Source organism: Gopherus flavomarginatus, chromosome 3 (assembly GCF_025201925.1).
Source record: "Gopherus flavomarginatus isolate rGopFla2 chromosome 3, rGopFla2.mat.asm, whole genome shotgun sequence".
Classification (NCBI taxonomy): domain Eukaryota; kingdom Metazoa; phylum Chordata; order Testudines; family Testudinidae; genus Gopherus; species Gopherus flavomarginatus.
Window position 1 is genome coordinate 126,776,344 of NC_066619.1, and position 23,165 is coordinate 126,799,508.

The 23,165-nt window shown below is 44.6% G+C and overlaps 1 protein-coding gene across 2 annotated transcripts in view; it reads right to left on the reverse strand.

Annotated features, from left to right (window-relative positions):
* Positions 1-3,611: 3,611 nt before the first annotated feature.
* LOC127046343 (cysteine-rich protein 1-like) overlaps positions 3,612-23,165 on the reverse strand; it is a 58,634-nt gene continuing 39,080 nt past the window's right edge. The window contains exons 3-4 of one of the 2 annotated variants that reach the window (XM_050943254.1): positions 11,350-11,404; positions 3,612-3,911 (exon numbers count right to left, since the gene is read on the reverse strand). In XM_050943254.1, the coding sequence (XP_050799211.1) occupies positions 3,829-3,911; positions 11,350-11,404 (138 nt within the window). In that variant the 3' untranslated portion in view covers positions 3,612-3,828. The remainder of the gene's footprint in view (positions 3,912-11,349; positions 11,405-23,165) is intronic. The other variant, XM_050943253.1, reaches the window with a different exon arrangement.

Here is a 23,165-nt window from a genome sequence, read left to right on the forward strand (position 1 = left end):
TTTTTGTGGGATGAATGTTTGTTCCACAAACCTGCTTCGTGAGTGTAGGTGGTGGAGCTGAAAAGAGCCAGGAGGGTCAAGTAGGGCCTGATCCAGAACCCAGTGAAGTGACTTTCCAGTGCCTTCTATGGACTTTGGGTCAGGCCCTTCATCCATCTCTCTGCGCTAGCACAAGGCCTTCCTATTTAGGAGTGTATCATGGCCAGGGTCCACAACTGCTGCCCCCCAGAGGTGTGCACTGTCTGAAGGCACTAGGGCTCTAAGTGTTTTGTCTAGTCTGCTTTTGAGTCCATCTTCCCATTTCTCTGCTGTGTCTTCTTCATAGCTAGTAGTGTCCAGCTCCGCCACTACCTGGTACTGTATGAGGACCAAACATGAGGTTGACAGGTGATACCCATCATACTCTCTCATGCCATCAGCATCTTTCGGAGTCAATATAGAGGTACTCTCCTCATCAGCTGCATCAGGAATTGCAGACTGGAGTAAACTCCTGGTCCACCTATTCCAGTATCCCGTCTCTGATAGCTGCCTGTACCAGATGCTTCAGGGGAAGGTGTAAAAACCCTGGAGTGGGAAATGTGGGATAATCTTCCCCTCATGGAGGACTCATCCTGATTCCCGAATTAGTTTGAGCCTTGAAGCATGAGGTTTAATATCCCTTCCAAATTTTTGTTGTAATTAGTTATGACAACATTGGGTACCCTTGATACCCATATGAATGTCCAAGCCCTTTCTGAATCTTGTTAAGCTCTTGGCTTCCACAACTTCTTGTGGCAATGAGTTCCTAGGTTAATCATGACATGAAAAAGTATTTCCTTTGATTGGCTTTGAACTCCAGTTGAATTTCAATGGGATTTGGTGCCTAAAGCCCAGATCCTCAAAGGTGTTTAAGCACTTAACTCTAGTGGGAGTTAGGCACTTAAATATCTTTGAGTATCTGGGATGAATTGCCTTGGCCTCCTTTGAACATCACAGCATAAAGATCTTCCTTCCAGGCTGTGAGATGGAGGGAGACAGAGGGTCCTACGTGAAAGCAGCTATTTGAGCATCAAAGCAATTACTTGACTATTTTAACTGTTGGCACCTAAGCAAACAATATTGAAACTCAAAGGAAAACAATGACTATCTAGCAATAGTATATTACACTTTGCATGGCAGGCATGACATTTTTACATAAAAATACCAACAGAAACAGGTGGCAGGACAGAGAGAGACTCTAGTCCCATCAGTAATAAGGCTTTTATAATGTTCTGTTTAATTCTGAGGCCACTGAAAGATGATGGCCTTTTAGTAGAATTGGTGGGCATTTTTTGATGACAAACCAGAAGCTGAAAATTTCTACCCCAAAACTGTCAAATATCAGATGGGTAGCCATGTTAGTCTGGATCTGTAAAAGCGGCAAAGAGTTCTGTGGCACTTTATAGCCTAACAAACGTATTGGAGCATGACCTTTCGTGGGTGAATATCCACTTCATTGAATGCATGTCTTTGCCATTTTACCCCAAAACTGTCATTCTTCAATTTTAGGTTCAGTTATTGGTAAAAAAAATGGTTTTATTTTTTGAAAATCCAAAACAATTTGTAATTTAAAAAAATATATATATAAATGTTTTGGTTTTCTGTTTTTTTTCATAATAATAATAATTAAAAGAACCACATTGTGGATAATTTGAGGGGGAGGGGAATAAATTCATTTCCCATGAAAAATAATTGGCCTTTTGGATCAGCTGTACAGTTTAGCTTTTGGTGATAGGCGATCACACTCAGAGCCTTTGGCATCCCAGTGACTTATTTTAGATGTTTTTTCTTGATTTTTTTTTTGAGAAACACACAAAATGTGTACACTGTTTGTAGCCAATCAGCAATGGCCTATCCCAGCGGTTGTGGGTCGGGACCCTAAAGTCAGTCGCAAGCCCAGTTTAATGGGGTTGCCAGGGCTGGCTTAGATTTCTGGGGCCCTGGGCAGTGGGACTAAGCTTACAGGGGCTGCCTGGAGTTGAAGCCCTTGGGTTTTGGTCCCCCCCAGCCTAGGGCAATGGGGCTTTGGCTCTGCCCCCCCACCCCCCACCACCTTGGGTGGCAGGGCTCGGGTGAGCTCAGGCTTCGGGTTCCCCCCTCCTGGGGTCCTGTCGTAATTTTTGTTGTCAGAAGGGAGTCGTGGTGCAATGAAGTTTGAGAACCCCAGGCCTATCCTGTGATGTGATGTAGACCGAAGCCACCTACAAGGAAAAGTTATCCAATTCTGTAACTCGGGTTAACTGCATCAGAGTTGCTAACAACATCATCCTCTTGGTGTTTACCATTTGCATGCACCAATAGCTAGGTTCAAAAAGGATGCCAGGCAACTGCCAACTGGATTGTATGATTTTCAGAGGGAAGAGTTATGGAACTTGTTGCATAAAATATTAGACTGAAAAAGGTGAGAATGATTCATAATAGTGAAAGAAACTCCGAAAATTTGGAATGCAGATTGAAACAGAAATGAAGTCTATTTCACATATTGAAATGATACCACCACTTATTCACAGTGACATCTATGGTAAAAATACAGTAATTGGGAGTTTTCAAGCTCACTTTGGCTCATTGGAATCCAGAGCACACATTAAAAATCCATCATCTATTTTGCAAGGAGTAGAGATTTAATAAGCCAGGCATTTCAGTACGAGAACATCACATCTTCCATTCTGCTGGAGTTTCTTTCCATTAATTAATTTGAGTCTGCTTTTGTATAAAAATGCAGATGAATTGGTATTTCTTTGAGTGGGGTGTGGGTAGGTGAGTGTTTAATGATGTGAAATTCCTTTAGGTCTGATCATTTAGTACAATGAAAGAATGTAGGGGAAATGGGGGGGGGGTTCAAAGACCCACTAAACTCCAGTTATATGAATTAGCAATGTTAATTCAAAAATAGCCTGTAATTTTATGTATCTGAACAATACTTGATGGGGAAAACAAATTACCAATACTAGAGGAGCCTAGACTCTGACCATGGACATCAGTGGCCCTACTCACATGCTTAAAGTTCAGGGGACTGAGTCAGGACCCTGGTTGTAATAGGAATTTAGGGTGACCACTGGAGGCATTCGTGACGGGGCAAATGCAGAGACATATATGTGTCTTTACAGGACTTAAATGATATCCCTGGCCTACTGTTCCATCCACTCCATCTCGCGTACACATTAAGACAAATTGCACCATGATAGAGATGACCATTTCTTAGCTAGAGTAACCCAAGGCATGTGCTGACATTCTCAACAGCTGCCAGTCAAAGACAGATTCAGTGAAGAAAGCTGGGGAAATATTGATAGTAATGGGTTCCAAGCTTCCAGCTTTTTGCCCTACTGGAGAAGATGAGGTGAAGAGATTTGTACATCCGAGCTGTCCAACCAGGGAATAATTGGAGACACCTATTGATCATTGCTGAGAAAGTTTCCACCTGGAAGTCGATTATACTGATAAAGAGATCATTATTTACAGATTTCAGTGTCAATTCAGGTAACAGATGAGTAAACCAACAATTTCTAAGCTTTTGGAAAATCAAGTCGATGCTATATGTCCCCTTCACGCAAACAAGAATATATCCCATTAAAATTCATTGTAGCTCATTAAAATTCATTTATCACAGCACAATTTTAATCTGCTGTAGGCGGGATTTCAGTTTAGAAGCATGTTCTCTTATGACTTGTCTGATTATCATTCATTCTCAGAAGCAATATTCTTCTTCAGCTGCATTTTTCTTAGTCTGTGGGTAAAAATACAATGCCGTCTTGCTAATTTATCACAGTCCAGTAATGAGTCTCCGAGTTTTGAATATTAAAGCAGGGCCATCTAGGAGCTGTTCTGGTTTCCCACTGGAACTTTGGAAGAGGAAGCTGCCCCGAGAGATGAGCGAAACGTTGGCCGTCTTGTTCCTTTAAAATAACAAAACAAAAATACCAAGAGGACACATGAATAAGAGAGCCCACAGAGAGGAACAAAAGGAAACATTAAATTTTGAGGGTCGGGGGTGGGGAATTAAAAACAGAAACGTACGGTAAAACCTAATCTTGCAGTCTTGTCATCTTTGAAAGAGATTCACCAAAGATTCCACTTGCTATTAAGAACTGGAGAAAATTATGCCTACTCAAAGCACTGTAGAAGCTTTGGAACTCTCATGAACTTCTGAGTCTCAGGAGAAGCCAAACTAAACATGAGCTCTGAGAACATCCTCTTCAACATGCAAGCTCAATTTCTTAATTATTGGATCCATTTGGGCATAGAACGGCACTGTGGAATACCTCTTATTTAGAGAATTTAGTCATAAAGAGCTTTTGCAGTGTCAATTGGGTAGAACAGTTTCTGTGGCTAAGAAAAGGAATTCACTAATATTTCTGTGTATAAAAGCACTGGGTTTGGTTAATAGTCATTCCTGAGGTCATGTTGTTGCGCTGAGGAATGTGTGTTCATGAAAAAGGTCATGAATCCTGAAATTTTTGGTGAATTTAGTGTGAATGCTCATTTTTTCACACCAGAAGTTGACTATTCATTGTTCTCCTGCTTCAAATGGTTCAGTCATCCAACCAGGTACCAGAAACATTACCATGTGACTCAGGTGAGCCACCACACAACACAAACAACACACAGTGTGAAAATGTTTTGTGTAAACTCTTCAATGAATAACCACATAAAGAATGGTTTTTAAGGGGGCTTAGGCCTTTTCTACACATACAAGTTGTAGTGTTTTGAATCCGCCAGTATAATTAAAGTGGTACAACCTCCTAGCGGAGATGTCATTATGCTGTTATAAATGTGCTTATAGCAGTACAACTTATTCCCACACAGGAAGCAGAATAAAATATGCTGGTATGAGGCACCTTTGGAAGTGTATAACAGCATCCATGCCAGGGGTTGTACTGATTTTTTCATAATCATACTGGTACAAAACCTGTGTGTATGCCAAGCATAGGTCCATAAAGAACGGTTCAATGTAGATTGTAAGCTCTTCAAGGCAGGGAACATCTACTACTCTGTACAGCACCTTGCACAATGGGGCCCCACTCTTGGGTGGTCCTTAGGCACTGCCGTAATAAATGTGGTTATTAATAAGACTAATTGGTTATGCAACTATGGGTGAATTTCTTTCTTGTGGCAATGAGTTCTAAACATTGGCTATAGCTGGGTGAATGTGATGCAAGCTTCCACCAAACAGATCTAGCCCAACCTACAAAACTTCCGTTCTGTGTCCCTTTTTATACAGTCCTGCCAACCATGCAGTAGTTTTTTTATATATGAAACACCTCCAGGTTCATTTTGAAGTGAGGCTTCCACTTCTAGAGATGAAAGGCTAGGGCATTACCCAGCGTGCTATCTACATTCATTGTACAATTTTACGATTTCTTTTTGGATCAGAGATCTAATGCAAACCTGGGACTTGATTCTGATTTCACCAATCTACATGCACGTGCATGGAGAGGAGGCTCTCTCTTGGGATTAGGAAATGCAGATCAGTTCCTGCCTTTATTCCAGATTTCCTTTGTGACCTTGGGCAAATCACTCAATTCCTCGGTGCCTCAGCTGGGCTTCCATGTAATATCCTTTTCTCTCACCCATTGTCTGTCTTGTCTACTTAGACTGTAAGCTCTTGTATTGTACTATGTGTACGTGCAGCACCTCGCACAGGGAGGCTGTGATATTGGCTAGGGCCTCTGTGCACTGCAGTAAATGATCTTGAATGATAAGTAACCGACTTCAGGGAATTCGCTCCTGGTTTACACTGGTGTAAATGTAATCAGAATCAGATTCTCTGCTGCTTCTTCGGAGGGGAAGCCTGGCCTTGTTGTAAAGCTTGTTGTCTGAGTCCCTTAAGACGTGGGTTCAGTTCTTGCTCTCCCACAAGCTTCCTGTGTAACCTTAGACAAGTCACTTCATTTCTCTGTGCCTCAGTTCTGCATCTGTATAACAACAATTCCCTCCCTCACAGAGTGGTGCTGAGATAATAGCAAGGAGCGCAGACAGTAGCGTAGCTGGTGGGGTGCAGGGGAAGCAGCTGCTTCCCCTCAGCACATTTTCAAAAAAGCCCCACCTTAGGTGGGATTGCCCACGCTCCACTCTGAAGCTTGGCCTGCCCCGCTTCCCCCAGCGTGCTGCATACCCCACCCCTGCCGATCACCTGTGTCTTCCAGCAGGAGGGAGACAGCTGGTCCTGCAACAGGGAGGGGAGGGGAAGAACTGAGCTCCAGCAAGCTGAGCTCCTGCAGGCAGGCTTTGCTGGCTTCCCCTAGTGTGCTGCATAAACTCTGCCCCTCTCTGCCTCGCCAATTAGCTGTCTGTCTCCCTCCTGCTGAGAGACAGCTAATCAGTGAGGGGAGGGGGAAAGAACTGAGCTCCAGCAAGCTGGGCTCCTAGGGAGGAGGAGAAGCTGGGGCCTTGGGAAAGAAGGAGGTCGGTTGGGACATGCCCCTATAAGGGGCAAGGGCACCCTCCCACCAGTCAACTGTTTATGGGGACCAACGAGCCATCAGCTATTCTGTGGGGGCGGGGGCAGTAGAGTAGCTAGATAGGGGAGTGCAAGCGCTTGCTGTTTAGCTGGTTTTTGGCCACTAGCCAATCAGTGAGGGGAACTGCTCCTGGAGCAAGGGGCTGAGCAGCTGAGAGACTCCGCCTCCTTCTCCTACCTGCTTCTTGTGGCACTGTGGCAGGTGTGATTTCTCTGGCCCTGCAGCAGCAGCTCCTAACCTCTCACCCAACTAAAGGCAGCCAGTAGCAGCAGCTGATAAGTGTATTTCAAAGGGGGTCTTTCTTGTGGTGAGGGTGGCTTGGGGGCGGGGGACTGGAAACCCTCCAGGTCGCTGAGAGAGCCAGCACCTGGCTGCTGGTGGGATGGCCGTCTGCATGGTGGGGAGCAGGGGGCTCAGCTAGCGGCATCTCCAAAAACCTCCCCTGCCCCCGGGCAGCTGGACCAGGACAGGCATTGGTGGGGGGGAGAGGCGCATCTCCTGGTCTCCTGTGGGGTGTGGTGTCCCTGCTTGCCCTCCCTGCCCAGGAAGAGATGCCTGTCTCTCTGAGACAGTGGCCATGTAGTGTGCTTGGTTCCCCCTCCTTGGCATCTGAGTGACTGCCTCTTAGGGGGTGAGGGGTGGAACGGAAGAGGCAGTGGGGAAGGGATAAGGGGTAGGGTAGGAGACGAAAACTGAGACTATCAGGGGAAATCTTCATAGCAGCACAATCTCTGCCTTGGGGGTTCGGATGGAATTGTCTCCCAAGGGAAGGCTGGATCAAACTCTCTGCTGTTGTAATATGTTTAGTTTAGTCCATGTGCTCTGGCAGACACAAGTCCAGGCACCATGTTGGGGTGGCCAGGGAGAGGTAGCCTGATTTTTCCTCTCCTATCAGGAGAAACCTGAATTGTCTCCTAAGGGAAGGGCTTGTGATCATGTTGGGAGGAAGGAGAGGCATTGCTGAGTCCCAGAGCTGAGTAATTCTCTGGTGATGGTGGTCATTAAGTTACTCATTGTCATTCACTTGCTGCATACAATGGCTGGTGATGGTTGTTTAACATCCACCCAGCCATTTGGTCAATGCCTTGTTTCTTGGGAGTCGCCTTCTGTAACCTCTCTAATTTCATCCCACTCTCCTGTGAGTACAAATTCTGGTTCTAAGGACCTGGTGCCTGGATCCCATATTGCCTTGCACTGGGATTGGGAATTAGTGCCCTGACATGCAACTCCTCCTATTGTGGCAGTGTAGATCCTGCTGTTCATACAACTATTTGCAGCTGCCCTTGTGTTTAGCTGAACCTTTGGGCTTAGTTTAGTGGGGATGGACTCCGAGACTGAGAGCTAAACTGACACTACTATCCTGCTGTGTGGATCCCAGTGTGCTTGTACTGTGAATTTTTGGCATGCCCATGTGGCCATATTTATCTCATTGTCCTGATAGTGCTACTTCCTTGGTGTGATGATGACGTTATGCTAAGATGAATAGTGAAAATAGTGTCCTGGTGTGATGGTGGTCACTCTGTGCTGTTCATGTGAATCTTGCATTTTTGTATGCTGGGTTGGTGTAGCCCTGTTGTTTCCAGGAAATTAGAGCCACAAGGTGGGTGAGGTAATGGCCTTTATTGGAGCAACTTTTGTTGGTGAGAGAGAGAGAGACAAGCTTTGGAGCTTTCATGGAGTTCTGTCTTCTTCCTGAAGAAGAGTTCTGTGAAAGCTCAAAAGCTTGTCTGTCTCACTAACAGAAGCTGGTCCAATAAAATATATTACCTCACCCACCTTGATATATATTACTCTTCCTGCCCCCCCATATTACCTCACCCAGCTTTCCAGGAGTGAGTTTTCATGATGACATGGGAAGTTCTCTGACTGGTCCTGACTTCTCTGTGTCAGCCCCTCTAGCTTGCATTGCAGCCCAGTATCTGGGGGCTGGGTACCTGCAGCGCTGGGACTCTGTGAAATCAGGGACTCACAGACCCAGCTGGGAGGGGAAGGGCACTCCTCCTCAGCCTCTCTCTCTTGCTGCCTCCTTTTCCCGAGTGCCTCATGATGCACAGAGCCAGCGTGGCTAGGTGCTGCATTGGGGAGTCTCCCAGTGCAGCCCTCCACCTCCTCTCCCCCATGCGAACCCCCAACAGATCCCGTCCACCTCTGTCCGATTGTCTCTCTTGTGCAGGGGACTGTGCCCACCCCCCGGTCCTGTGTGCTGCCTGCTTCCAGGGGCCACAGTTTGCAGAGCAGCCCCCTCAGGAGAGATGAGAGGGGCTGTCCCACCGGGTGCCTGCGCAGCCCCCCAGAGCACTGCTTTGTCCCGTTATATCTGAATTCATGTTATATCGGGTCACGTTATATCAAGGTTGAGGTGTAATTTGATATGTCAGGTGGCACCTTTTTTTAATGTGTTCGCTCCCCCTGATGTTAGAACCTGGCTATGCCGTTGAGCCCAGACACTATGCCCATGAAGGCAGCAAGGAGAGAACTTGGAGAAACATTTCTGGCAAATTTTTTATTTGCCAAAAAATGCAATTGGTGTGGGGGGAGGGTGGCAGGAGGTGTCTCTAAAACTGCTTGCGAATTTGGGTCAACTTTTGCCTAATAATTTCCTCCAAAAATACCCAGAAAACATTTTTTTCTCAAAAGAGCATTTTGTTTAGACTTTTTTTCATTTCACAATGGCATTTTGTTTTCACATTTGGCCAGTTTAAACAAAAAAGATGAAAACCACCTAAAAACAGTCCCATTGAAACGCCACAGTAAAAATAAGCATCACCATCATCATAGTTTCAAATCACCTCAAATGGTGTTTCAAAACTCTTTCTTTTTTAGAGTTTTTCATATGATGAAAATTTTGAGGGAAACTGATTTTGTTTCAAATTGAACTGGATTTTGGGGGAGGATTTTTTGGCTTGGCCCCTGAACCAAAACATCCATTATTCACTTAGCTCTGAACACGAATGCCTGCATTGGAGCTGGATTTCAGAACCTGTCCTGTTATGATCAGGGTCTGAGTTTGAAGCTAGCTGGAAATGGAGCTTAGGCCGTGCACAGGTCCATGCCTCTGAAAGGCATTCTCCTCTTTTTTCAATGCAAAACAGTCTGCACACACGTCATGGTACTTCATCGGATAGACATCAGGGCCAAAGTAACAGGAAAAGCTCCGATAATTTTTCATAGATAACTGTCACCTTGTGTAATTCTTCCTGGCATAGGAGCAAAGGCCTCACCCACCAGTGGGAATGGAAACCCATGTGCCTTATAAACTGTTCCTCTGGAGCTGGACAGAATCCTCACAGGAGCAGGCACGGGCATTTTGAGGTAGAATGAGTAGCTCATCTCTTCAGGCTCATCTCTCTCCCATCTTTCACCAGATGCTACACGAGAATGAAAGGCGCTTTGGACTCTATCCAAGGGGATGCAAATCAAGCCAGTTTGTGGTTTCTTGATGAGTTTTTGTTTGAGTGTCAGCTACGTCCCATTGTTTTGTGAATATCCACAACATCAGCCAGAGCAGATAGAAGTGAGGGCAAAACAGCAATAATAATAATAATAAGGATGCCTTTAGCATGTATTACATATAACACTTGCCTGATCCTCCTCTCGCTGTAGGTCAGGAGTATCTACACGGCAGCACAATGCAGTTATGACACTGTAAAAACTGATGCGAGATGCAAATCAAGTGCCATGTGTTAGAAATGCAGTACAATCATTAACTAATTGAGGATTGAGTCCTCCTGACAGTGGAATAGTGTTTTCTCAGGTGACAAAGATTTGCAGGACTGGGCCCTCTGTGAGTGAGGGTTTATTACCCCCATTATAGAGATGGGGAAACTGAGGCAGGGAGATGAAGTGATTTCCCCAAGGCCACCCAGATTTATTGTTATGTGTATTATGGTAGCGACTGGAGGCCAGCGCCCCGTTGTCCTAAGTGCCATACAAACATATAACAAAGAGAGAGTCTCTAGCTGAAGAGCAAAGATTAGAACTTAGAAATGCCTAAGATCCAACTTTCCACTTATTCCTTTAGGTCATGCTACTTCCAACAGCCCCCTCTGTCGCGTTCTTTTTTCATGCCATAGAAACTTTTGCTAAGAATATGCCTCTCAGAAGGGCAAAATGAAACTGGAAGATGTCAATGCAACATCAAGTATTATTAAGGATACAATTCTGTCATGGAGGTCATGGATTCTGTGACTTTCCAGAACCTCCATGATTTTTTCTGGGGCAGGGCTGGAGTAGCTGTCAGCCCTGAAGCTGCCAGAGCAGCAGCTGCCAGAACAGGTGACCGGTGACCAGCCCCAGGGCTGCCAAACAGCTGACTGGCAGCCAGCCCTGGGCCAGCGGAGCAGTGGCTGGGGTTGGGTTACCCTCCTGGGGCTGGTGCTGCAGCAGTCAGTCCCTTCCGCAGGAGCAGCATCAGGGCTGGAGCAACTGCAGGCCCCTGGCAGAGCTTGGTCTGTCTTCCCCCCTCAGGGTATTTTCAGTCAAAGTCAGGGACAGGTCGTGCGCTAGGGTGAATTGTTGTTTATTGCCCGTGACCAGTCCCTGATTTTTACTAAAAATACCTGTAAGAGAATCTTAACCTTAAATATTATTGACTGCATTTTCAAAGGGGCTTCAATCCAATATCTAAACTTGCCTACACAAAATATTTGCACTTCAGCTTGGGATTTCTGTGGACAAATTAGGTAGTTGACCATCTAATTCTTATTTGCTCCCACAAATGCTGTTTGTTTGGGCAAATTCATTCTTGTTCCATACATAAATGACTGTGCCTGGAAAACAGGGGGCACAGATTTAGAGGCTGCTTTTAAAAATCAGTCTGTTGAATTACAGGATTATAGTGAAGGGTGAACTAGTGAGTCGGCAAGGATGTTACCTCTTGGTCCAAAGTGCTGCAGGTAGCAGTGATTGCAGTAGGGTTTGTCATCATACTGTGAAAGAAGAACAGCAAGAGGTTTAGTGACAACTAAGGCTAGTTCTAGGGACTAGGTTTTTCCTACACACAGTAAACCCCTGAAGCACCACTTGTGATAATATCTTGTACACTGTTTCAGAGTCTTCCTTCCAGTTTGTCTCTGCATATTCACAGTGTAAGGGTGGGTTTATAAATCCCAGTGTGGTTTGGCACTTCCGCGCTAAGAAACCATCTTTCATTCCTTGTTTAACTTCATATCACAGATCTTGTCAGGCTCCCCCATTGGCCGCCCTCTTGCTTAAAACATACTGGGCCAGACCAAAAGATCATCTAGCCCAGTATCCTGTCTTCTGACAATGATCAATGCCAGGTGCCCCAGAGGGAATGAACAGAACAGTCAATCATCAAGTGATCCATCCCGTCACCCATTTCCAGTGGCTGCCAAACAGCTTGCTGTGAGGACTCCAGCTGCTGGAGCCCTGGATGTTTTAAGCTTCCCTGGGCCTCAGCAGGCTGCAGTATTGGTTCCTCTCTTGCTCTTTCTTGCAAATTTCTTGGGTGCTAACTCTCAGTCTCTTAAGTTGTCATGGAAATGGAGCCCCTCAGCCCAACTGCCTTAGGCCCCAAGGTCCAGCACTGACCCCTAAAGTACCCCAGTAGATTAAATCCCCCTCTCCCAGAACTCCACCCAAAGGTCTGAGCCTGCTGCGTTACAGTTCAACTCCCTCAGGAGGCATGTGGTAGGCGTTGCACACAGACACTATGCACAGAATTCCAACACATTATTGCTCTTTGTTTAATCACATAAACCCACAGACTCATATAAATATAATAAACTCTACACACATTTCCCTTCTCCGGCTTATCCTTCCTTTGGGAGTTCTGGGGGACTGCCTGTGTTCTGGTAGGTAGGCAGGCAGCATTCCCCATTCCCCCCGCCTATCTCATCTGGGGCCTGCTGCAGCTTCTCTCATCTTTAGTTCATGACAAATGACCAAAGAGAAAGCAAATAGAACAGATTATGCCTTTTATACTCTCCTTTGTCTCCTCTGTCAGGTGACTCCCTGGTCAGCCTCAACAGGTGACCCTAGAGTCCTGGGAGCCAGACGGTTGTTTAGAGCTATTCCATTTCAATGGTTGAGCACTCAAGTCAACAACCCTCTCTTGTTATCCCTTGGCCATCAGCCTTTGGAATTCAGTCCAACATGGAGGTAACAGGACCACTAAGAAGGTAAAGAGCCCCACATCCAAAATAGAGTCTGCAGCCTCATAAAGAGAGTTCATGCAGGGAGTTCATAATCCCACACAGAATTCATAAACCGTACAGACAGATTCCCCCACCCGTCACACATCCATATTTGAGATCTGCTGGGATATTCGAGCTTAGAACTCCCATGTTTAAATGTAGGGGAGAGAATGATGGCAGGAAGTTTCCATTTAAGGACTCTCAGCTCTGGAATTCACTTTGCTCTTTGGTGTTGTCAGATGTTGGATGCGTGTGCATGTGTGTTCTCTCTATACTACACCAGCTCTGTGCAGATCGCTGATACGGCAGACCTCGATCATACCACCTAAGAGAGCCACAGACCCGTTTCAGTAGCGAAGGCGCCCAGCCAGCACGGTCCTAGCTCCCCAGATCAATGTCTACATTACACTAGCACATGTGTGCCCATGACAATGGACCACCTCAGTAGGGTGACCGGACAGCAAATATGAAAAATCGGGATGGGGGTAGGAGCTAATAGGAGCCTATATAAGAAAAAGACCCAAAAATCAGGACTGTCCCTATAAAATCGGGACATCTGGTCACCCTACACCTCAGCCAATGGCAGGACTTTCCACTGCCCTGCTAGGCTGACCAGAGACACTCCTTCTGGGACCTTTCTTTATACACCAGTACAAACAAGTTACGTATTGCCCCTCTGAAGTGATTAGTTACTGCCCCCTGACATGATTTGTTACCACCCATTACCTTGTGCATATTGGTTTGAGCAAAACATCTCTATCCATCACACTGTCATCCTGATCTTATCACTAAGAGGAGGGTCAATATATCCTTGTATCATCTTTGGGGAGAGTGTTGGTAACATACTTGGTATTGGGGTGTGCTGGTAGCACCCTTCTGGAATGTGTTTACGTGAGTGTCCTGTGCCCAGCACTTCTCAGGAATGTGTGTTTTTGCAATACCAGCCTTGTTCTTGCCAGGTTCTGTGAGCCTGCTCACAGCCTGTCTCTTGCTAACTTTGCTTTATATTAGCAAGGCTTGACCACTACTTTAGTTCAGGCCTCATGCCGGGCCTCTGATACAAGGCCTCATGTCTCAGGTTCTCTTTCTGCTACACTTGGATCAGAGACCTTCCAATCATGCTTCAAGAATCAGATGTTTATCTGGGCCTTCAGAGAGGAGGCAGATTGAGCGGGAAAGGCATGATTATTTGTATTTGTGGAAGGGTTTTGATTTGGGCATCTATTGGAGTTCTTTATGACTGTATTGGAATGTAATAGTAAAGTATACTTAGAGACTGTGACAGATGCTTGTGGCATGGGGGCAAGGGGCACTACCTGATCACTAACAAACAAATTGCAGTTTATTTTTTTGTCCCTTTCCACAGGTGTTCAGGGAAGGATAAGGAGGCAGGGCTCAGGACTGCAGGCCACTCAGGTATTCCTGTGACATGGTGGGAGGATTCATGTAGTGGGAATGGTCTCACAGGAAACACCCTATTTAGGCAGGACAGAGTGGGCAGCAAATACCATTACCTGCTCTAGAGCTACCGTCAGTTCAAAGCACAGGACCTAGGGCGCTTACGGATTAGTGTTCTCACTGATGAGACGCAAGGTGGGAGACCAGTGGGAGTTTGTTACAGACATTGAGAGCAGGATAAGCCTCGCTTTAAACATCCATTTGCAATGCACAGAAAGAATAAACATGTTGTCATTGGGGAGTTCAGTAGAGGGGACATATGCAGGAAGTTTGAAGCTGCCGCTATTTAAACGTCCTTCTGAAAACTATAGATGATGATAATTTTCTAACACTAAGTGTATTATATCCAACTAGGAGTATTTCTATATTAGACCTTATTCTGACAGATAAAGAAGAATTGATCATTGAGCTAACAATTAGCAGTTGCCTAAGAGCAAGTACTCATGACCTAATTACATTTGTTATGTTCAAAGAGGATATAGTCCTGATCATTAATATATATATTTGGCATTTTAAAAGGGCCATTTTTCTGATGCTGGAAACAATTACAATCAAAATTGGTCAGAAGAAAAAAAAATTAATTGGATGATAACTGGAAAGCTTTACTAAATATCTAAATAAAACACAATCCTACAACCCTGAAAGAAGTCTTATTCTCATAAAATACCATCCTGGTTAAGAAAGGAAGTGAAATCAGCTATAAAAAATAAAGTACAATATATAACAAATTGAGAAAGAGGGAAGTTGATTGTAATGACTATACATTAGCAGTTATGAAATTCAAACAATTGATAACAGAAGCTAAAGGTATCAATGAAAAAGCTATGGGCATAAATCAAGAACAAAGGAATTCCTAGAAATAACAGAGGTTCTTTACTAGACAGATATAATAATAATTCTGCAGAAAAAGCAGAAGGGTTGAATAATTGTTGTTGTGCATTTGGAAAGAAGCTATATGATGTAGCCACATATTAGAGGGATAATGAAATACTTTTTATTCCAACAATAACTAGACAAATTGTTATAAAGTAACTCCTAACGTTAAACATTTTTAAATCTGCAGGATCAGATAACTGGCACCCATGAGATTTAAAAGAATTAGCTGGCAAACTTTCTGAAATATTGATGCTGCTTTTTAAAATATCTGGGAATACTAGGGGAAAATTAATGTTGTGCCAGTATTTTAAAAGGATCAACAGGATGACCTACGTCACTATAGGCCAGTTAGCTTGACATCAATCCTGGACAAAATCATGGAATATGGAGTCATGGACAAACTGAGACTGGAAATAAGCCATGATTTTTAACAGTGAGAGTACTTAGCCATTGTTACAATTTACCAACATTTTTATCTGTGATCTGGAAAACATAAAATCAGTGATAAAGTTTGCAGATTACATCAAAATTGGGGGAATGGTAAATAACGAAGAGGACAGGTCTCTGATACAGAGCAACTTGAATTGCCTGGTAAGCTGGGTGCAAGCAAACAATATGCCTTTTAATATGGCTAAATGTAAATGTATATACCTAGGAAAAAAGAGTGCAGACCATACTTACGTGACCATGGACTCTATCCTGGGAGCAAGTGACTCTGAAAAGATTTGGTGGACAAGCAGCTGAATATGAGTTCCCAGTGCAACCCTGTGACTGTAAGGGCTAATATGATTCTTGGATGTATAAACAAGGGATTCTCAAGTAGGAGATTTTACCTCTTGTATTTGGCACTAGTGCAATCTCTGCTGGAATATTGTGTCCAGTTCTGGACCTCTGACGACCAGAAACTCGGAGTGGAAGACAGGGGTGGATCACTCCATAATTGCCCTGTTCTTTACACTCCCCCTGAAGCTTAGATACAGGCCACCATGGGAGATATGATACTTGGCAAGACGGACCATGATCTGACCTAGTATGGCGGCTCTTATGCTCCAGCATGATCCAATGGTTGGAAGCTGAAGCTAGAGAAATTCGGACAGGAAATAAGGTGTACATTTTTAACAGTCAGGGAGGGTAATTAACCATTGGAACAATTTACCAAGGATTATGATGGCTTCTCCATCACTGGAAATTTTTAAACCAAGATGGGATGTTTTTCGAACAGGTCTGATCTAGGAATTATTTTGGGTGAGTTTTGTGGTATGTATTATACAGAGGATCACAGTGGTCCCTTCTGGCTTTGAAATCTGTGAATCTATGAAAAAAGATGTTGACAAATTGGAAAGGGTTTGGAGACGAATTACAAGAATGAGTCGTTGTCTGGAAAACCTGCCTTACAATGAGTAACTGAAGAAGTTCAGTCTATTCAATGTGTCCTAGACAAGTTTAAGAGATTGCTTGATGATGATCTACAAATACTTAAATGGGAAAGACATTTCTAACTGCAGATAACTCTTTAATCTAGAGGATAAAGATAGCGTAATGTCTGGAAACAAAGCTAGAAATAAGGTGCACATTTTTAACAGTGAGTAGATTAAGCATTGAAACAGCTCTCCTAAGGATGTAGTGGATTCTCTATCACTCAAAGTCAGTAAATCAAAATTGGATGTCTTTTTCTGAAACATATGATGATATGCAACCTGCAGTCTTGAGCTTCATGCAGGCATCCCAGGCCTGTGCCATGTAGGAGATCAGACTTGATTATCATTAACGGACCCTTTTGGCCTTAAAAGGTATGAATCTTAGAAAGATTGCTATTTCCCCTACTCTGTCTGCCTGCCGAATCTCTCCACCTGCTTACAGAGACAGTTAACGCAATGTAAATATGTAATTATCTGTATCTCATAGCTTTCATTCAATTTTTCCATGTCATCACATGAAGGTAAGTTTCACTCTATCCACCAAGGAATTGTAATCACCTTTGCAATGAGATGTGACAAATGTCTCATGAAAAACAGCAACACACACAAGTGGTACCAATCCTGGTTTTGAATCTCATCGGAAAGACAGCACCTCCATTGAGCAAGGGTTCAGCACTCATTCAGAGCCAAGCGTGCTACCTGCACTACCACAGATAGCATTTCCCACAACACCTAGCTGCCCCATCCAAGGTCTGAGCTGGCCCAGTGCTACTTAGCTGTCAGAGGTGATGGATTTACAGCATCAGGTTGTATAGCCTCAAATATTTCTTCACTGGTTGAGCAGTAAATAACAGGCCAGTGGAGGCAGTTTAGACATAATGGGGAAGAAGCCGTGATTTGCACTCTTGTGTTGGAAACCTGGATTGGGAGCAGGCACCACTCAGAGTAGGGGAGACAAAGACTCACACAAATTACATTTTAACAGGTAGGAGGGATCTATTATAATTCACTTAAAAATATACTGTCAGGTTTAAAATCATTGTTAAAGAAAACCCAAAGGCTGTACATGTGTTACCAGTGTTTCTTTATATTATTCAAATGGAAAGAATGTTTTCACCACTAGCGCCAGCTTCCTCCTAGTCCCGGGGTGCTCAACTCCTGTGCCACCCCAGGCCCTGCCCCTACTCCACCCCTTCCCCCAGTCCCCACCTCTGACCTGCCTCTTCCTGCCCAGTTCTGCCCTCTCTCCCAAGTGTGTCCCATCCCCGCTCCTCTCCCTTCCCTCCAGCACCTCCTGCACAGCAAGGAACAGCTGATCCCAGTGGCTGGGAGGTGCTGCAATGGAGGGGGAAGAGTTGATCAGCAGGGCCACCGACAGGCAGGAGGCATTGCGGGGGCGGAGAGAGGGAGGAGCTGGCTGCCAGTGGGTACTAAGCACCCACTAAATTTTTCAGTGGGTGCTCCAGGACTTATGGTTTTCACCATGAATCTCTTTATTTATATTTCTGTATAATCTGTGAAACTAGACTCTAGAGAGAGACAAGGTCGGTGAGGAAATATCTTTTATTCGACGGCAAGCTTTAGAGCTCCACAGAGAGCTCTTCTTCAGGTCTGGGAAAGGTATCCAGAGTATCACAGCTAAATACAAGGGGGAACAGATCGTTAAGCATAAGGAGTTAACACATATTGCAAGAAACAATTCTAAACGAAGTGGGTAATTGCTGCAGTCATAGGACAATATGCCAACCTCTTCATGCACCACCTAGAGGAAGAATTTCTAGAAAAATGCTGCATGAAATCAATGATATACCTGAGATACATCAACGATTATTTTCGCTGTCTCCACCGATGACCAAAACTCCCCTCCTAGAATGCCCCCAACAACTTCAACAACCACTAGCCAGACATCAGACTCTCTCTAGAACACTCCCACGCCTGTGTCCTGTTCCTGAAAAACACCATCAGCTTCAACAAGGTCCTAGAGCTCGATATAAGGAAACCATGAATCACCACACTTACCTCCACAGATTCAGCATCCACCCCAAACACACCAAGAAATTTGGTTATGTATAGCCAGGCCCTCAGATACCACAGGATATGCTCTGAGGAGAATATTCAGGATGCACACCTTAACACACTTAAAACCGCTTTCACCAAATAAGGACTCTTCACCAGAGAAGTAGATTGCATCATGGAATGAGCCACCCTAATTCCCTGAGAGAATCTGCTTCAATACAGAACAAAAAACAACACCGCACTGACCCCACGCCCCTAGTTGTCATCTGCTAACCCACACTCAGACCCATGCATGGTATCATCAAACCATTACAACCCATACTTGATGGGGACCACATCCTGAAAGAAATCTTTCCTGTCTTCCATCTTCTGGCCTTCCAACCCCCGGCCCCCAAACTTGCCAAGCTCCTTGTCAGAAGCAAACTCCGCAAAGACCAGGATACACCAACTGGAAGTGGCACCAGACCGTGCCAGAACAACAGATTCAAAACCTAAAGCCATATCTCTACTGCTATGATGATCAGTAACCCCTACAACACACCCTTCAAGAATCATGAGTCCTACACATGCCTATCACAAACATGGTGTCCCTCATCCAGTGCATGAAATGCCCCAACAACAATTATGTGGATGAAATCAGACGATCACTACGCTTTCGAATGAACTTGCATAATAAAATTGTAAAAGACAAAAACATCCAATCACCTATGGATGAACACTTTTCACAAAGTAATCACTTTATATCTGACTTCTCAGTCCGTGTCCTCAAAGGAAACCTGCACAACACCTTTAAATGATGAGCCTGGGACTTAGAATCATAGAAGATTAGGGTTGGAAGGGACCTCAGGAGGTCATCTAGTCCAACACCCTGCTCAAAGCAGAACCAACCCACAGACAGATTTTTGCTCTGATCCCTAAATGGCCCCCTCAAGGATTGAACTCACAACCCTGGATTTAGCAGGCCAATGCTGACTTACTACAGTATAACTAAGTCATTCAGCGGTGTGAAAAATCCCACACTCTAGAGTAGCATAGTTATGACCCTAACCCTGCTCCCCTATGTAGACAGGGCTGTGTCGGCAGGAGAACTTCTCCCACCGACATAGCTACCGCCTCTCACGGATGTGGTGTTATTAAGCTGACAGGAGAGCTCTCTCCCATCAGCTTAGAGAGTCTTCATCAGATGCACTACAGGGATTCAACTGCATTGGTGCAGCTGTGCCTATGTGCATTTCTAGTGTAGACCTGCCCTAACTCTCCTTTGTCCTATGACTGCAGATGTGTTAATTTCCTACTTGATTTTGAATGGTTTCTTGCAACATGTGTTAATTCCTTATGCGTAACAAATTGTTCCACCTTTTATTGAGCTGTGACACTCTGATTACTCTACCCACACCTGAAGAAAAGCTCTGTAGAGCTCAAAAGCTTGTCTCTTTCACTGACAGAAGTTGTTCCAGTAAAAGATATTACCTCACCCACCTTGTCTCTTTCATATCCTGGGACCAACATAACTATAACAACACTGCAAACTGGATCCTAGTCAGTTTCTCTTGGCTTATTGCACTTCTCTTATGTGCATGATGCTTCAATGTTTGGGTTCCAAACAGTACATGGGGAATTTTAAAATGCAAACAAAAACAGTGTTGCATTGAGTGGTTGTTTTTTTTTTTTTAAATATTTAATGAGAACAGTTAGACATTTTTTATAATTTTCCATCAGAATCTGTTAGGCCTAAACCTTCTGCTAATAGATTATTTCAGTATCTGAATTAGACGTATGGGGTTAGCCCATGCTAACTACTCCACTCCGTAGGAGAGACACTTCTCATTTCCTTTTAATTTTTTTTCAGTTTGCTTCCATCTCCCAAAAACTGCACTGAGTCCAAAGCATTTCAATGGGGGCTAAAAGCATGTCATTATTCCTCCCCCAAATGTTCCTGCTAATGGTATTTAAGTGCTGGCACCGATGTGGGTGTACTCAGACAGAGCAAAATATAGAGCTGCTACAGGCGAGTTTGGGATGAAAGCAGACAAACTGACTGAAGGGCTGGGAAGGGGAATGGTAGAGAGAGAGCTCGGCAAGAGGTTTGTTGTTATGGCCTGTCTTTAAAAAAAAAAACGCAAGCAAAGTTTTTCATTTCAAATAAAGTATCATGAGCATTGCTTTGTACTATAGATCTCTCTTTAGCTTCTCATTTCAGCTCAATATTAGCTGATAGCAGTGGACAGATCTGATCATAGTGCGGGTAGCTGCCATCCCAACTTCTGGCAAGCCAGCCTACTGCTAACTTTCCTTTTTCAATGTGGCTCTCTACTTCAGGAGAGGGGAAAAAACTCTCAAATCCCAGAGGAATTAAAATTGTTGGGACCTGATCTAAAGTGATAGAAGTAGATGGAAAGATTGTGTGTCTCAGCAGCCTGTGGAAATGGAACCCAGAGCAGAGAGGGCAAGTCCTGCTTAAAATGGGATCAGGAATAATGTGTGTGCTCAATTCAAACAAGCGGTGTCTAGAGCTTTGGGAGCAATGGCGTCTGGATGTGGTTCAAAAGCAGGCAGGCCATTCTGCATGCAGTTCAAAAGCAGGCTGGCCATCTGGAAGCAACTGCAGCTGGAGCTGGTTGGAGACTGCACCTGGGAATGAGTTAGAGTTGGATGGAGCTTGTAAATAATGGACCTTCTCATTGGGCTGACATGATCCATTTTCTCATTATGTGCTTCTTATCCAGTTAAAGTCCCTGGGCCAGATCCTCAGCTGGTACAAACTTTCATAGCTCTATTGAAGTCAGTGGTGCTAAGGATCTGATTCTAGTCCCTTGTGGTTCTCTGAACTGGCATAATCGGCTTGTTGGATTTGAGGAGACATTATTTTTGTTCTGTGTGTGTACAGCGCCTTGCACATTGGGGTCCCAATCCATGTCTGGGGCCTAGATGCTACCGCAGCAGAGATAATTAATAATAGTATAATGTTGTGGGTTGGATCATACCTCATTTAACCTGCTGGGTGTGGCTGCTACCCCTCATTTAAGATATTTGTAAGAGACACTAAAGCAGCTCCAGCCTAAAACAAAGGCATATGCTAGTCTACCCAGGAATTAGAACTATGTGGGCTGAGGGCTTTGCTGAGCATTGTTTGTGGGTGAGGATGTGTGCGGGAGGGGAGAAGTAGAAGAGAGAAAGACAGCACCGCAGAAGGAGCAAGAAGACAGCAAGAAAAGGCTGCTAATGTGGTTCTGAGAGAAAGCTTTTTAGGCAGAGTGCTGGCTGGAAAGAGAGGCTTGGAACAGCAAGCAAGGAAACTGTCTCCTGCTATTTAATTCCTGCTGTATTCAGGCAAACAGGTCTTTATGTATAATCTTTGTAAAGAAACATGATTGCATCAAAGGCAATACCTGGCTCTATCACCAGTTTGTCCCCCTAACTGGAACAACCCATGACACCCCGTATTTAGCTAATGGCTCAGGTCAAAGGGAATAACAGGAACAAAACCCAGATGGGGGGGGTTAGTTTTAAACATCACTACCTAGTATTTCCCTTCAGTTCCTGAAATTAAAATGAGTGGGTGGATTTTCTTCTGTTCACCACATACTGACACCTAGCAAATATGGAGAAAGGAAATGACCGGTGGGTCAGGAAACTTCCTTAGCAAACAAATCCCAAGAGTCTGGGGGGTCTTTATGACCAGCCAGTGCTGCTGAGATTTCCCACCATTAGGAGCATTAGGTCTTGTCATGAGCTCAAAGGATACTGTACAATATTACTGCCTGGCATTTTCCATTCTTCCTGCACTGTGCGTGGGGCTTTGGGGGCACTCAAGGAGTATGTCACCGACGGGACATTTTGAATCTCGCTCATTATCTATTGCTGAAAAACACTTCTAATGCTCCCCGCACACACACATACATATGTGAACTCCAAGAATTGCCTTTCCCCAGCGCTGCAATTAACTCGTGATATATAGCACCATTGCCACTAATGTTGCACTGCAGCCTGGTCTGAATAAACTCAACTTCTGCTTTTAAGCAAATTCCTACAGTGTTAGAGGGGGCATAAGGAGTGCTGGTTATGTGATGAAATCAACTGAGCCAGAGGCCAACGTTTGCCAGGAAATAGTGGCTGTCAGGACAAGCAGTCACTTTAAATCAATCTGCTAGTAAAAGGAACTTCCCACAGACACAGTGGGGATGGGATGCACATATTCAGGGAAGCAGCTTTGCTTCCAGAATAGGTGGGTGTCTGTTATTTCTGGTCTAATCCACCAGGCCTGATGGCTGTGGGGCTAGCGAGTTAAACAGTCAGTCTCTTCCGCTGGAGACCTGGATTCAAAGCCGATTGACAGCAGATCCATGAGTCAGAGCTTTCAGAAATGAAAAGGAACCTTCACAGATTGCCTAATTAAAACCCCTGCTTCCAGGTTCGAGATGTCTAGTGATTGTGCCATAGCAAGCTACCTTATTCGACACTTCGTGTCACTGGCTGACTGACCTTAACATCAGTTACTTCTGCTACCTCCCTTTATCCTTTTAACTTCAGCACCTTGCTCCTTAGTTTAGCTCCAGTGTCCCCTATGACAAAGTTCCTCCTCTACCTTGGTGGGTCCTGTGCTTATTGGCAGATTTGCTCACCTCAGTGATCTTCCCCTCTGATGTAACCCACAGTCTGGGTCAACCCCTCCTGTGTCTGATCAGGAGTTGGGAGGTTTGGGGGGAACCCGGGCCCGCCCTCTACTCCGGGTTCCAGCCCAGGGCCCTGTGGATTGCAGCTGT